The sequence below is a fragment of the Cetorhinus maximus genome, chromosome 13 (genome assembly GCF_964194155.1).
Source record: "Cetorhinus maximus chromosome 13, sCetMax3.hap1.1, whole genome shotgun sequence".
NCBI lineage: Eukaryota > Metazoa > Chordata > Chondrichthyes > Lamniformes > Cetorhinidae > Cetorhinus > Cetorhinus maximus.
Genome location: NC_135891.1, coordinates 87180078 through 87194670, shown reverse-complemented (window position 1 = coordinate 87194670; position 14593 = coordinate 87180078). Strand labels below are relative to the sequence as shown.

General features: G+C 44.0%; 1 protein-coding gene across 5 annotated transcripts in view; it reads left to right on the top strand.

The window, feature by feature from the left end:
• sema6bb (sema domain, transmembrane domain (TM), and cytoplasmic domain, (semaphorin) 6Bb) overlaps window positions 1–10082 on the top strand; it is a 584175-nt gene extending 574093 nt beyond the window's left edge. For all 5 annotated transcript variants that reach the window (XM_078555703.1, XM_078555699.1, XM_078555702.1 and 2 more), the window contains one exon: window positions 7879–10082. In XM_078555703.1, coding sequence (XP_078411829.1) covers window positions 7879–8888 — 1010 coding nt within the window. In that variant the 3' untranslated portion in view covers window positions 8889–10082. The remainder of the gene's footprint in view (window positions 1–7878) is intronic.
• The last annotated feature ends 4511 nt before the right edge of the window (window positions 10083–14593 follow it).

Here is a 14593-nt window from a genome sequence, read left to right as displayed (position 1 = left end):
CATGCAGATTCCAGTTGATACAAAGGTTTGGATTTAACGCTCCCCCACTGGCGGATTTAAGGCCAGGGTGCACATAAAATCCAGTGCATGCCAAACCCGCTGCCTACTCCTGTGCCTGCCCAGCTGCAATTTTACCACCGCTGGGGGTGGGGAGAGGGTGGGGGAGGGGGTCATTGGGCAGTCCACTGCCCTGGGGCTCATTGAGGCCCTTAAGTATCCAATCAACACTCACTTAAGGGCTTCATCCCACTACTAGGATTCAACCAGCGTTGGGAGAGGCCCACACCAAGCATCCAGCCCAGCAGCTTTCCCTGCAAGGGCTGGTGGTTGGGGTGGCCTTCTTAACAGGCCCCTGAGCCCACCGGAGAGCCCCCCAAAGGAATAACCTCCCCCTGACCCCTTCTCCCTCACCTTTCTACTCTGACTCCCCCCATCACCCCCTTGTCTTCCCACGCCAGGTGCCTGCCAGCCTGGCCATGGCGAGACCCCCAGACTTACCTCCAGCCCTGGCTCCAGTGCAGCGCACCATCCTGCAGACCTCGTTTTAGAACAGGCACTGGCAACCACTGCCGGTGGTGCTGCCAACACCGGAGAGCTGCCAGCCTCTGAATGACCGGCAGCTCTTCTGTTATCATGGTTTTATCTTGGGATTCATTAGCTTCTTACTCTACAAGAGACTTGCTGGAGGCAACGGTCTTTTATTGAAAACACATTTTTTTTACATACCAACTATTTACACAGGTTAAACAAGACTAAGACATAACTGAAGCTACTCTTCTCTCAGTGAGTGACATCACTGTGACACAGCTCCTTACACACATGTCCAGTAGCTATCATTAGAGTTAACCCTTTATTCTACATCTCCCCCCAAGTTCACTCTTCCCACAAACTGTTAACCTCATTTACTATTTACAGTTTCCATCCAACTCCTACTTCCCCACCACCCCCACCCCCAGCCCCAAGTCACTTTCGCCAAAGGTGTCAGTCCCCAGCGGTGTTGTCAGCTCTCTTGGAGGATGTGGAGGACATATGTGTTCCCTTATCGTCCACATTGGTGGAGTGGGTTAGCAGCTTCTCACGACTCCTTGGCTGTGACACTTACGATGACCTGAATGTAAAGGCAGTGAAGACCAATCAAGGAAAAACTGATTCAAGGGAGAACCCTGCAGAACTTGAACAATCACAACCCCTTGAAAAGGAAGACAACAAACTGAAATCTGGCCCATGAAACCCTCGTCCGTGCTTTTGTTAGCTCTAGACCTGCCTGTTCCAATAGACTCCTGGCCGGCGTCCCACATTCTATCTTCTGTAAACTTGAGGAGGTCAAAAACTCTGTTGCCAGTGTCCTACGTTTCACCCCAATCACCCGTCACCCCCGCCCTACTAAGATTAAAAAGAAATTTCAAGTAAAATTCACAAATTCCCTGCTGGACTGCGGTCCAGTGGGGTGAAGGCCTCACTAGTACAAATCAGTAAATCTTAAATGGTCCCAGTCTGTCTTAAATCAACTTATATCAGCCAGGCATCAACTGACCTACTACAATTGACCTCAGTGCCTTTGGGCTGTAAAAATTGAACCGTTACAAGGATTCAGACTTGAATAGAATAAATAATGGTGCTGGCAAAGGTACAAGATTATAAAATTGTTGAAATAACTTTATTGAACCATGTTTCAAAATCACAAGGATATGGATAGCATACTGATAGCTGATGAGCTCTGAATAACATCATGCAGGTTCTATCAATGAAAAAATAAAATTTACAAACTTATTTCTTTCAATTCAGTTGCATCATTATTTTATAAATACCCCACAGAAGCTGAATCCTCCCAATCCAGTTCGTGTTTTACCTTTTAAACTAAGGACAACTAGCCTCTTGGATCCAGCTCCCTGTCTTACTCTAAACTATGTGACCCAAGTTTTACACATCCAGTTATCTGGATGATATCCACAAAGTTGAGTCTTCCACACAGTCCCCAGCCTTTCCCTTTAATCTCTTTATCTTAACCCACAGAAAAACTGGCCTCTGTCACCCAGGAATTCTGTCTTTAACGTAACCACAATAAAAACTGGCACTTCCCCCTCAAGCTCTCTGTTTTAACTCAACCAGGAGACTAAAAGATTGCATATCCCATGAATGATACTCAGCAGCTTTCCTCTTGCCCGGATAAAAGCAAAAAGCTGCGGATGCTGGAAATCCAAAACAAAAACAAAAATACCTGGAAAAACTCAGCAGGTCTGGCAGCATCTGCAGAGAGGAGCACAGTTAATGTTTCGAGTCCAAATGACCCCTCAACAGAACTAAGTAAAAATAGAAGAGAGGTGAAATGTAAGCTGGTTTAAGGGGTGGGTGGGACAAGTAGAGCTGGATAGAGGGCCAGTGATAGGTGGAGATAACCAAAAGGACAAAGAGGTGTTGAAGGTGGTGATATTATCTGAGGAATGTGCTAATTAAGGGTAGAAAGCAGGACAAGCAAGGTACAGATAGCCCTAGTGGGGGTGGGGTGGAGTGAAGGAATCAAAAAAGGCTAAAAGGTAGAGATAACTAATGGATGGAAATACATTTAAAAATAATGGAAGTAGGTGGGAAAAGAAAAATCTATATAAATTTTTGGGGAAAAAAGGGGGGGGAAACGGAAAGCGGGTGGGGATGGAGGAGAGAGTTCATGATCTAAAATTGTTGAACTCAATATTCAGTCCGGAAGGCTGTAAAGTGCCTAGTCGGCAGATGAGGTGCTGTTCCTCCAGTTTGCGTTGAGCTTCACTGGAACAATGCAGCATGCCAAGGACGGACATGTGGGCATGAGAGCCGGGTGGAGTGTTGAAATGGCAAGCAACAGGAAGGTCTGGGTAATGCTTGCGGACAGACCGAAGGTGTTCTGCAAAGCGGTCACCCAGTCTGCGTTTGGTCTCTCCAATGTAGAGGAAACCGCATTGGGAGCAACTAATTCATGCTCTCATCTGGACCTGGAAAAATTTATTAATTTTGCTTCCAATTTCCACCCCTCCATCATTTTCACATGGTCCATCTCTGACACTTCCCTTCCCTTCCTTGACCTCTCTGTCTCAATTTCTGGTGATAGACTGTCCACCAATATCCATTACAAGCCTACCGACTCCCACAGCTACCTCAACTACAGCTCCTCACACCCCGCTTCCTGTAAGAACTCCATCCCATTCTCTCAGTTCCTTCGCCTCCATCGCATCTGTTCTGATGATGCTACTTTCAAAAACAGTTCCTCTGACATGTCCTCCTTCTTCCTTAACCGAGGTTTTCCACCCACGGTCGTTGACAGGGCCCTCAACCGTGTCCGGCCAATCTCCCGCGCGTCCACCCTCACACATTCTCTCCCTCCCAGAAACATGATAGGGTCCCCCTTGTCCTCATGTATCACTGCACCAGCCTCCGTATTCAAAGGATCATCCTCCGCCATTTCCGCCAACTCCAGCATGATGCTACCACCAAACACATCTTTCCTTCACCCCCCCGGCGGCATTCCGCAGGGATTGTTCCCTCCGGGACACCCTGGTCCACTTCTCCATCACCCCCTACACCTCAACCCCCTCCCACAGCACCTTCCCATGCAACCGCAGAAGGTGCAACACCTGCCCCTTTACTTCCCCTCTCCTCACCGTCCAAGGACTCAAACACTCCTTTCAAGTGAAGCACCATTTCACTTGCACTTCCCTCAATTTAGTCTACTGCATTCGTTGCTCCCAATGCAGTTTCCTCTACATTGGAGAGACCAAACGAAACCAAATGTCCGCAAGCATTACCCAGACCTCCCTGTCGCTTGCCATTTCAACACTCCACCCTGCTCTCATGCCCACATGTCCATCCTTGGCCTGCTGCATTGTTCCAGTGAAGCTCAACGCAAACTGGAGGAACAGCACTTCATCTTCCGACTAGGCACTTTACAGCCTTCCGGACTGAATATTGAGTTCAACAATTTTAGATCATGAACTCTCTCCTCCATCCCCACCCACTTTCCGATTTCCCCCCCCCCCCCTTTTTTTTCCAATAATTTATATAGATTTTTCTTTTCCCACCTTTTCCATTATTTTTAAATGTATTTCCATCCATTGTTTTATCTCTACCTTTTAGCCTTTTTTGATTCCTTCACCCCACCCACCCCCACTAGGGCTATCTGTACCTTGCTTGTCCTGCTTTCTACCCTTAATTAGCACATTCCTCAGCTAATATCACCACCTTCAACACCTCTTTGTCCTTTTGTCTGTGACATCTTTTGGTTATCTCCACCTATCACTGGCCCTCTATCCAGCTCTACTTGTCCCACCCCCTCTTAAACCAGCTTATATTTCACCTCTCTTCTATTTTTACTTAGTTCTGTTGAAGGGTCATTTGGACTCGAAACATTAACTGTGCTCCTCTCCGCAGATGCTGCCAGACTTGCTGAGTTTTTCCAGGTATTTTTGTTTGTGTTCCTCTTACCCAGCCCAGCTGGTCCCTTCTAGTCCCTGTTCATACCTGGAGTGCTGATCAAACATCCAGGAGAAAAGGTATGCCTTCTGATTTGTTAGCCAACATCTAGCTGTACAGCAAGGAACAAAGGAAGGTACACCTTTCTTATACCCCTCTGTATACATGTTCAATACCTGTGTTATTAGGGATTGGTTGCTCCCTGCATAGTCAGCTCTGTGTGTGATCAAAGGGTGATATCACCCCTCATGGACAGAGTCCCTATGAATTGTTTCAAAATACCCTTTTTGGCTGTGCAAGACCTCCAAAGAGGCTCAACATTCCACATGATTGATAAGCATCACCCAGGTGTATCTTCACACTGTTTCAAGGGTTCTCGCTCTCTTGACCACAATGGTAACCTCGTGAAATCAGAAGAAGTTTCAAGGTTCCCTTAATGAGATTCTTCCTGTCACTGTTTTGATAATCATAGGATTGGTACCATTGGAATGTTTGCAAATAAAGCTAACCCGTACCTGACTTCTTATAATTACAGGCCTTTGGTTATTTTATTGCCTATATCCTGCCTTAAGAATGCAGCGCTTACAGGGCACAAGACATTTCATACTGATTTCTGTTTAAGTGCTTGTTTTCACTATTTTTCACTCCCTTAACCCTTGTGTTTCCACAAAGATCAAGCTAGCAAACTCATCAGTGGCCAGTTTGACTTAATATATAATATACATAATATTTGATAAAACAGAAAATGCTGGAAGAACTCAGTGGCCAGGATTTTATGGGCCCTCGCGCCTGGTGGGATATTACGGCCCTGCCGAACTGAATGGAGATTTAAATGGCTCGCCACATCCGCCGGGGGGAGACATGCCACAATAGGGCCGTAAAATCCTGGCCAGCAGGTCTGGCAGCATCTTTGGGGAGAGAAACAGAGTCAACGTTTCGAGTCTGTACGGCTCTTCTTCAGAGTAGAAATGTGACTTAATATATGATTCTCAGAGCATAAAGGGCATAATTATAGTCATAATATGTAGCTGCAAAGTGATCAGTTACATCGTCATTTCAGGCTTTTCAGTTCCTATTACAGGGAGGGAGGTGAACCATCAATCAGGGTTCTTACTCCTGTTGGAAAGTGCATGGACCTGGGCACTGGCACAGGATTGTGCTCATCTGTGACATCCTTTTATAGCAAGAGAACCTGCCTATACTGATTCTCCAGACGCATCTGTCAGGAATGGATCATATCAAAGCATTAGAGGACTGCAGATGTCTCCACTCCTCCAGGAAGGCAAAAACTGGCAAAAAAAAAAGTCCTTCCAATTCTTGTCAGGAGACTACAGTTGTCCAGCGGCCTACTTGAGAGCTTTGGGAATGTTTCTTTGCAGTGACTGCAGTTTTTTAAAATGTATTTATTCTCTCCTGGGAAGTGGGCTTCACTGGCAAGGCCAGCATTTGTTGCCCACCCCTAATTGCCCTTGCATTGAGTAGTATGCCATTTCAGAGGGCAGTTAAGAGTCAACCATATTCCTGTCGACCTGGAGTCACATGTAGGTCATGTGTGAGGACATTAGTGAACAAAATGGGTTTTTACAGCAATTGATGATAGTTTCACAGGCCAGGATATTGAGGTTAGCGAGTGGCGGTCGGGGCCCGCTCACCGACACGGGATGATGTCAGGCGGAATTCCCGACATCACCCAGCGCCATTTCAATTTTCAGGTTGGCGGGGGCGCAGCTGAGTCAGCTGTGCGCCTGCCGACCTGTCAACGGCCAACTGAGGCCATTTAAAAACTAAATCAACTAGTTAATGGACCTGCCCTTCCAACCTTAAGGTTGGCGGGCAGGCCGGGAGCCCTGGCGGGCTTCAGAAAAAACGTGAAACCTCATCCACGGGCAGGATGAGGTTTCATGTAGGTTTTTAAAAAGTTAATAAAAGTTTGCTTAAAAGTGATGGACATGTCCCAACTCATGCGACAGTGTTACATGAGGGGACATGTCAGGGAAATTTTATCTCTCTACATTTACCATTTTTAAATTTGGTGCTGATCTCCCTGAGACAGCACTTAGCCTCAGGGAGATGAGTGCACTCTTTTGCGCGCATGCACGAAAGAGCGCATTCTCAGCTGAGGGAATCCTCCCTGCCCGCACAGGGAGTGCATAGCGCTTCCTGGTGGACGTCACGCTGGGTGGGCCTTAATTGGCCTGCCCACATAAAGGGGGGGTGCCGATCAGAGGCGCGCCCGCACACACCCGCTCCTGAACTCCCCCCCCCCCGCCCATGGGAGGAAAATTCTGCCCCATGGTCACCATTACTGAGAATAGATTTATATTCCAGATTTAAATTCCACCAACTGCCATGGAGCCCTGCCCCCAGAATATTAGCCTGGGCCTCTGAATTACTGATCCAGTAACATTACCACTACACCACCGTCTTCCCCCATAATAGAATCACTGCCAGGTCCACATTACAGTGCAAACAAACTATGGAGTTCAGGACATAGAATCATCAGGCCTGAGACTCTGCTTCCATGGTTCACCCTGGGTGGAGTGGGAACAGAAACTCAGGATTAAAGCCACCCAGGTAGATCTTGACTTGGCCTGACATGGTAAAGCAGCTGACAGTAAATCCACAGCCTGTGTTACACCCCTTCCAATTTTATTTTTAATTCAAATGGAGTCAGCACAAAGCTCAACATCAGATGCTTCATTTCAAACCTTACTACCAACAAGCAAAGTGACACTTCAAGAAACTTTAGCAGTTCATTTCAGCTCCTGCTCTGGTTACCCCAAACTCTGCACTCCCAAATCACATCGGGGGCACACCAGCTTTGTTTAAACAAGCAGAAAAACAGACAAAGTTGTCTCTGTGTTTAGGCAGTGTGAAGTGCACTGAACAAGACAGGCTGGTAAAGACCCAGAGCTAAATTCCAGTCCCACAAGAACCTGGCAAAGTTTCAGTTTAAAAGGGTGTTTTTGGAAAAGCAGATTTCTATAGTGTGCCTGTAAATGAGTTTAAAGTCACCAATATTGAATTTCAAAAACCCTACAGTGGGGGGAAGACTGGGGAAGGTGCAAAGTTCCACAGTTTTGAGATCCCAGGAAAGGGTGAGTTGGGGTAAAAGGTGAGTGATGATTTCAAGAGAATGATGCAGAGGGCAAATACTTACAGGGGTGTATTGTAATTGAAATGAACAAATCACAGTAATACAGAACAAGGTGTATTTGTGACAGTGGGATTGTATGCATGATACAGCTAAAGAAAAATGAGCTAGTTACATCTGTGATGCATTTAGCCCTGTCACTATGAGACGAAACAGAGAACTGTAGAGTGGAATATAAATGAAGGACAAAAATGCATTGTGATTACTGCAGCTCAACTTCTTTGTGGGTCATTAAATGTAATGTTTACTGCTTCTCAATTTGTATAACCTTGTTCCCATTATAGGCCTGATACATGAAAGTTTTGTTGAAGAGCCCAATGGTCTGGTTTCTGTCAACCTCCTTGTGATATCAGCCATCGCTGCCTTTGTGATAGGAGCAGTTATCTCCGGATTCAGTGTCTGCTGGTTCATTGGCCATCGGGACAAAAAGGATACAGCACGAAGAAAAGACAAGGAAACCATCCTTTCTCACAGCGAGTCTGTGGTCAGTGTAACCAAACTGGGCGGCATGGTAGAGCGCCGGTCGAGAGGGCAGCCAGAAACCCTACTTGCTCCTCTGATGCAGAACGGTTGGTCGAAGAACTTGATCAAAACCAGCCAGCATCACCTTGACTCGACAGTTTTACCAACACCGGAACAGACCCCATTGCAGCAGAAACGCAGTACGGGCATCAGAAGCTCTGAGTGGGAGCAGAACCTGATAAATGCAAGTCTAAGAGATCAACCATGCGCAGGATCACCGATGATCCTCGTTGACTCCTCACATCAAGCAATGTCCCATCACCTTGGCAACGTGCGGGTCATTCCAACTTCCCGCCATTCCTTTCAGCGGGATCAGGAGCTGACGAGTGATAGTAAAGACGTCATGGACAACTATCTTTCACATAGTATGAGAGAACAACTTGAGAACCCAGGTTCTCACTATAGGTCATCCTTGGGTGGCAATGGAGGTAGCCATGCATTTGTGGAATATTCAGTATCTCCTCACAGCAGCCCCAAAAGAAGAAGGGGTGCATCAACGCCCATAATGCCACAGGACTACATTGGGGATGACCCAACATGTTCCACACAGTGGAATTACGAGAAGGCGAATGCACCCATACCCTCACAACATGTGAGGAATCAGACTTTTAATAGAGGGGAAAGTTCGGCAGCTCTGCAGAGAAAGGACCCAGTGCCTGTACACCATGTACATCTCCATCAACCAGTCCAATCTGTCACCGGGCAACCTGACCTCGCAGGCTTTAAACCACCAAAAAAGTCAGGTGTTGAAAGGACACCTTTAGCAAAATGAGACATCTTGTGCTTTCCTATCTCTTCATTAATCTTTGTGAAAATGTGGGACAAATATTTAAAAACAAAAGTTAAATACCGGAGGACACTGAGCGTGGAGACAACAGCACTCCTTAGATAACAAAGGCCTGTCCTCAAAATTAAGGATACATTTCCTTTGCAAAAAAAAAAGATACATGAGCTTCAGAAGGACGGAGTAGTTTAGGGGAGAAAAATTACTGAGGAATCTTACTGGACTTCTCTCTACTGCTAACTCTTCAGGAGCCATGATAACGAAGGGAAAAATTATCCAGGAAGTTTAATTAGCAATTTTTTGTGCAATTTTTCACAGTAAGATTTTTTATTACTGGTGATCTAATAAAACAAAACCCAACAGCACAAGATACTGACTGTGCACTTCAGAAAATCATTAGATCTGTAATAGGAGTTTATAAAGTTAATTTACTGTTATCGTTTACCACTGCTGAAATGAATTCAGCATGATCTATTGTTTGGACAAGCTACATTGGACTTAATTTCAGATTTATGCAGATTAGATTTATGGCAGCATATTCTTTCAAGCATATATGCTTCCCAAGGGGTTCAACAACATAGAATGATAAGACATAGGAGACAGTTAGGACCATCATGTCTGTACAGGCTCTTCAAAAGAGCTTTACAGTTAGTTCCACTTCCCTGCTCTTTCCCCATGGTCCTCTGAATTTTTGCCCTTCAAGTATATATCCAATTCCCTTTTGGAAGTTACTGTGGAATCTGCTACCCACCATCCTTTGAGGGAATGCATTCCAGTTCATCATAACTCACTGCATAGAAACAAACTTTTACCAATTACTTTAAATTTGTGTCTTCTGGTTACCAATCCACTGGAAATAGTTTCTGCTTATTTACGCTGTCAACTCGTCATGATTTTGAGCACCTTGACCATATCTCCCCTTAAATCTCTCAACTCTCAGAACAATTCCAGTTTCTCAAGACTTTCCATATAATTGAAGCCCTGCCTCCCCAATACCATTCCAGTAAATCTCTTCTTCACCCTCTCCAAGGCCTTCACAGTCTTACTATAGTGTGGTGCTCGGAATTGGCCACAATACCCCAGTTGGGACTTAGCCAGTGTTTTATTAAAGTTTAGCCGAACGTCCTTGCTTTTGTACTCTGTGGGAGGAATTTTAACCCAAAAGAAAAGATGAGTTTGGGTCAGGTGGAGGTTGGGGTGGGGGGGAATGGGCGGGTGGGGAGAGCTGGGGGGAGGTGGGGGGTGACAGCATGGTAAAGACGTTAAAAAATCAGATTTCTGGCCCACCTGGCCACTTCTGGTGGGAAGGTGGGCAGGAATTAATCTGGGACTCTGATACATCCCACACGGTCTTTAACGCCCACCTCATGGGGGCCTCCAATTTCCCTCTACTGTCAACTCTCCAAGGCCTCTGATTGCCTTAAGGCCCCTCCATCTTGAATTTACCCCTCCCCTCCCTAGGCCTCAGATCATGCACCCACATCACGTCAATGACCTCCCTCCCCACACTCCCTGAATTCTCTATCCAACACCAAAGATGACCCCCTCAAGATCTTCCCACACTACCCAAAAATGGGCCCCAACCCCCACTCCTTTATTGGCCCAATTGACCCTTTAGTCTTCACCAAATGGCCCCCCGCCTGACCAGAAGCCAAGCCTATCAATCTGGCTGGGTTCCTTGAGGGGAACCGATTGGTGCCGTCTCACACACACACTTTGGAGTTTAACACCTCAGTGTTGGGGTAATCCCCCTTCTAGGTTCCCATCGCCTTTCTGCCCGATCTCCTCCCAGCAGGTCAGGTATGAAAAAATCCAGGCCTATGTCTCTATTTCTAAAGCCAAGGATCCTGAATGCCTTTTTAACAGCCTTCTCAACTTGTCTTGCCACATTTAAGGATTTGTGCGCATATACGCCCCCATCCCCAATCTGTCTATTCCTGCACCCCCTTTAAAATTGTACCACTGGAGTGCAGTTTCACATTGTCTCTTAATTTGCCCCTTCTATCGTAATAGCTCCTTGCCACCAATGAACAGAAATAATAGATGAACAACCCAACAAATGTCTCTGATTTGCGATAGAACACATTTCAATTGCCTAGAGGGTAGACTTGGGCAGGTTACCACCACCCTGAGATTTTCCTCCAAATATTAATCAGAGACATTTCCTCCATAATTCCTCATCTGCTGAGGGCAGTGATACTGTTTAGTGTCATAGATGCCAGTAGTCCTCTTGTATTGGCAATTGAATACAGGCAGTTTGACCATTAAAGGGAATAGAGACATCACATAAGAGTCCAGTTTTCTTCTGAACCAGAAATCCAGAAACAGATAACAGTTGGCAGCAGTCACTGAATGGTGAACAAAAACCAGGAGCCATTGCTGATAGTTCTCCTGCCTCCACCTGAAGTGCTGAAGCTAGTTATAGTGCACGCTACTAGCCCCTCAGTTGAGGCAGTGACTGCACAACAGACTACCATAGTTCTTTACAAGAAAAGTCATCAGAATGAGTATTAGGCTTGTTCATGCCCCTATCACATGACTGATTAAATGCTACTACACTATACCCACAATATCTAATTTAACTTGGATAATACCACCTTACATAACACACAAATCTAAATTACATTTTCACTGTACCTAATGAGAATAACACGCATCCACAAAAGTGTGAAAGGTGTTGAGCTGAGGGGTTACCAAACACACATTTTAAACAATAACATAAGCAGATTGTGAAAAAAGTGCCGAAGAGCCATTTATTATTCCGCAATTTTGATGATAATTCCATTATCAGATGTCAACTGTGCTCCTTATTTCATGAGTCAGTCGAAATTTCATTAACAAAGGGAAAAAGCACAAATCCCATCTATCTTTCAATGCAGAAATGAACTGTAGGCAAATTTATTTTTATTCTCCACCTAATCAAAAATTACAAAATTATAAAGCTGACTTTGATTTTTTTTATCTCAGCACAGTTATGTCTTATTGATTTTACATTACAGAGAATTTACAGCACAGATACAGGCCCAGGATCCTTGACTCATAGCTGCTCTGCTGATGTTGTTGACTTGGAGGTGCCCTGTGCATCATAGAATGACTTTCAGACAGAAAACCAACATTTAAAAAAGCATCAGTCCCTATATTTATATTTTATATATTTTTTTGTATAAACAGGGAAGTATTTTGGACAATCATTCCTTTCCCTATAAGTGTGTCTCAACTTTGCCAGTCCCTACTCCTCTCCTCAAATGGAGATTTCCAACTTCAGGAGTCAAACAAAATCCCTTTTAATACTGTATATTTATTTGGTATTTATTTGGGTTTTACTTAATGCCATCAAACAAGAGAAGAGTCTAACGAACTAAATTTGATGGGAGGCCACTTTGCTCAACTTGTGAAGATTAATGAGCTGGGTGACTGCAGCCCCTTAAAATCAAAGTGCAGAAACTGGTAGCTTTGCTTGCCAAGATTAATTGGTTCCAATTTGCCCAAAAATTATGTTTAAAAAAAATTCAAAGGAGATGTTAACTACTCAATGATCAATGTGGGAATAGAAACTTTTGCAATCTTTACATTGCAATTGCTTCCAATATCCATGCAAACCTAATTACCCATGGCTCCTGGAAAGCAGCAGTAAGAGTCCTATTATAATTACTGTAGAAGATTGCAAGCACAAATTTTCATGGAAAAAGAATATCATTTTATAAAATTTTAGATAAAAAGTACAATTTTAGAAGCACTGATAATTTTGATGATGGTGTGACGGTTGAATTTTGCAATGACTGTGAAAGAGTTTCTCAGTATTCATGTATTTATGGACTGAACATAAACCATTGTGTTAGGTCGGGCATCTAGGAATTTTAGAGCACTAAGGCAACAGAGGGACAGTTACTATAAATTTCATAGTGTTGCCACTTGAAATTCAGCAAAGCATAATAATGGGCACATGAAATGCTCATATTACGCCCACTTGAACTGTGAAAAACCCAGCCATATGATTAAGATTTTGTCCTTTTTCACTTGGGTTGTGTCTGGAGGGAACATTTTGAGCTGTACAACACTGAAGTGAAGCACTGGTGGTTACAGGTCAGTCACTGGCAGATGCAGTGACAGAAGCAATTCAGAATCACACAAGAAGTGTATTGGCACAATACTAAAAAATATTCGCTAAAGTGCAATTTTGCCTCTAGCACATTGATAACAGTCCCTCCATTGACAACACTGCCTTGCTGCCTCTAGGGCTTTCAGGCTATTTATTTTAAGGCCAATGTTACTTCTGCAACTTGCAATGCAGTAATTTTCTAATGGGAAACTAGAACAATTATACCCACAAAATGGCTGATGAATAGGTGTCCAGTTTATAATGTGTTTCAACCCAATGGCCTTAGAACAAAGAGGACATTACATTAGTGGTGCTGAGTTAGTGCATGGGTAAAATCTTCACTATATGTGTGTATATGTATATATATATATATATATATGATATATATTATATATATATATATATATTGCCAGCAGGCTTTTCAATGAAGGATATGTCATTCTTCCTGATCGATGCTTATCTATTTCCTATCCATTTCACAGTCAACATATAGTTTCCTGCATTGGTGGCAAAAGTCTGCATCAGACTCAGTGTTTCTGCCTTATACTTGGTCTAAAAACTTGTCCTGAAGCCTAATATTGGATCAACCTAACAATAGAGGAGCTTGGGAATTAAAGCTAGCTGCAACCATATTGACTTTTTTAAAAGAATTATTTGAACTTACTTTACAGCAACATAAATAAATTCTCCATCTTACTGTAACTCAAATAAGTAATAGTTCTATACCTAACTATTTTTAGGTCAAAATTTAATTTGCTGCTGAGTTCCTAAAAAGAAGTTAATTTTGAACCTTGATGGGCCTACAGAAAGATGCTTAAACTATAGCAAGGCCTGGTCCCATATGCAGCTGATTATTAACAATCGTACAAAAGCTTGTGTTGCTTCCTAGCCAGCTTACTCATTCCTTGCATTGCATGATGCTGCACATTGTGTGAGCCTGTGCAAAAATCTTTTGACATGGGCTTAGCTTTGGGCTATAGAAATGGAATGTAGACATACCCAAGCCAAACTGAACAATCTGCCCAAACCTGCCAAGCAGGACATTGTGGATGCTGCTTCTGAGCCAGTCTTAGACTGTAAGTCTAGATGCAAGACTTTAGGAGCCGGCCTTTCTCTTGTACATAGTGCATCATTTTCCTCGCACTTGACAAAGATTAACATTCTATGACAGATTCATTATGGTCCTAATTAAGCAACTGAGAGCTCAGTTCTGTCATTAACCATAGCTTACTTCAACCCATTTGCTTAATTACAATTGTTAGTGCATGATGTACAAAGGGGAATAAATACTATTTGCCTTAAGGCTGCCAAATCCGTTTTCCTGGGCACCAATTGGATGCACATTGCAACTGTTACAGACTGTACTAGACCTAGTGTACACTTTTCTCAGTGGTCGGTCTGCACATACTGTACATCAGATCTGTTGAGGGAGAACCCAGTCTGATGTTCAATACCCCAATGCATTGGAATAAGCGATGAACCTTACCAGCAAATCTGAAAGGCACCAATATTGGTAACTAGTTTGGTTTTCAAAAGATGGGAAATGCTGCTAGCTTGAAAGGAAAGCCCATATTTAGAACATTTTGTGGGCTAA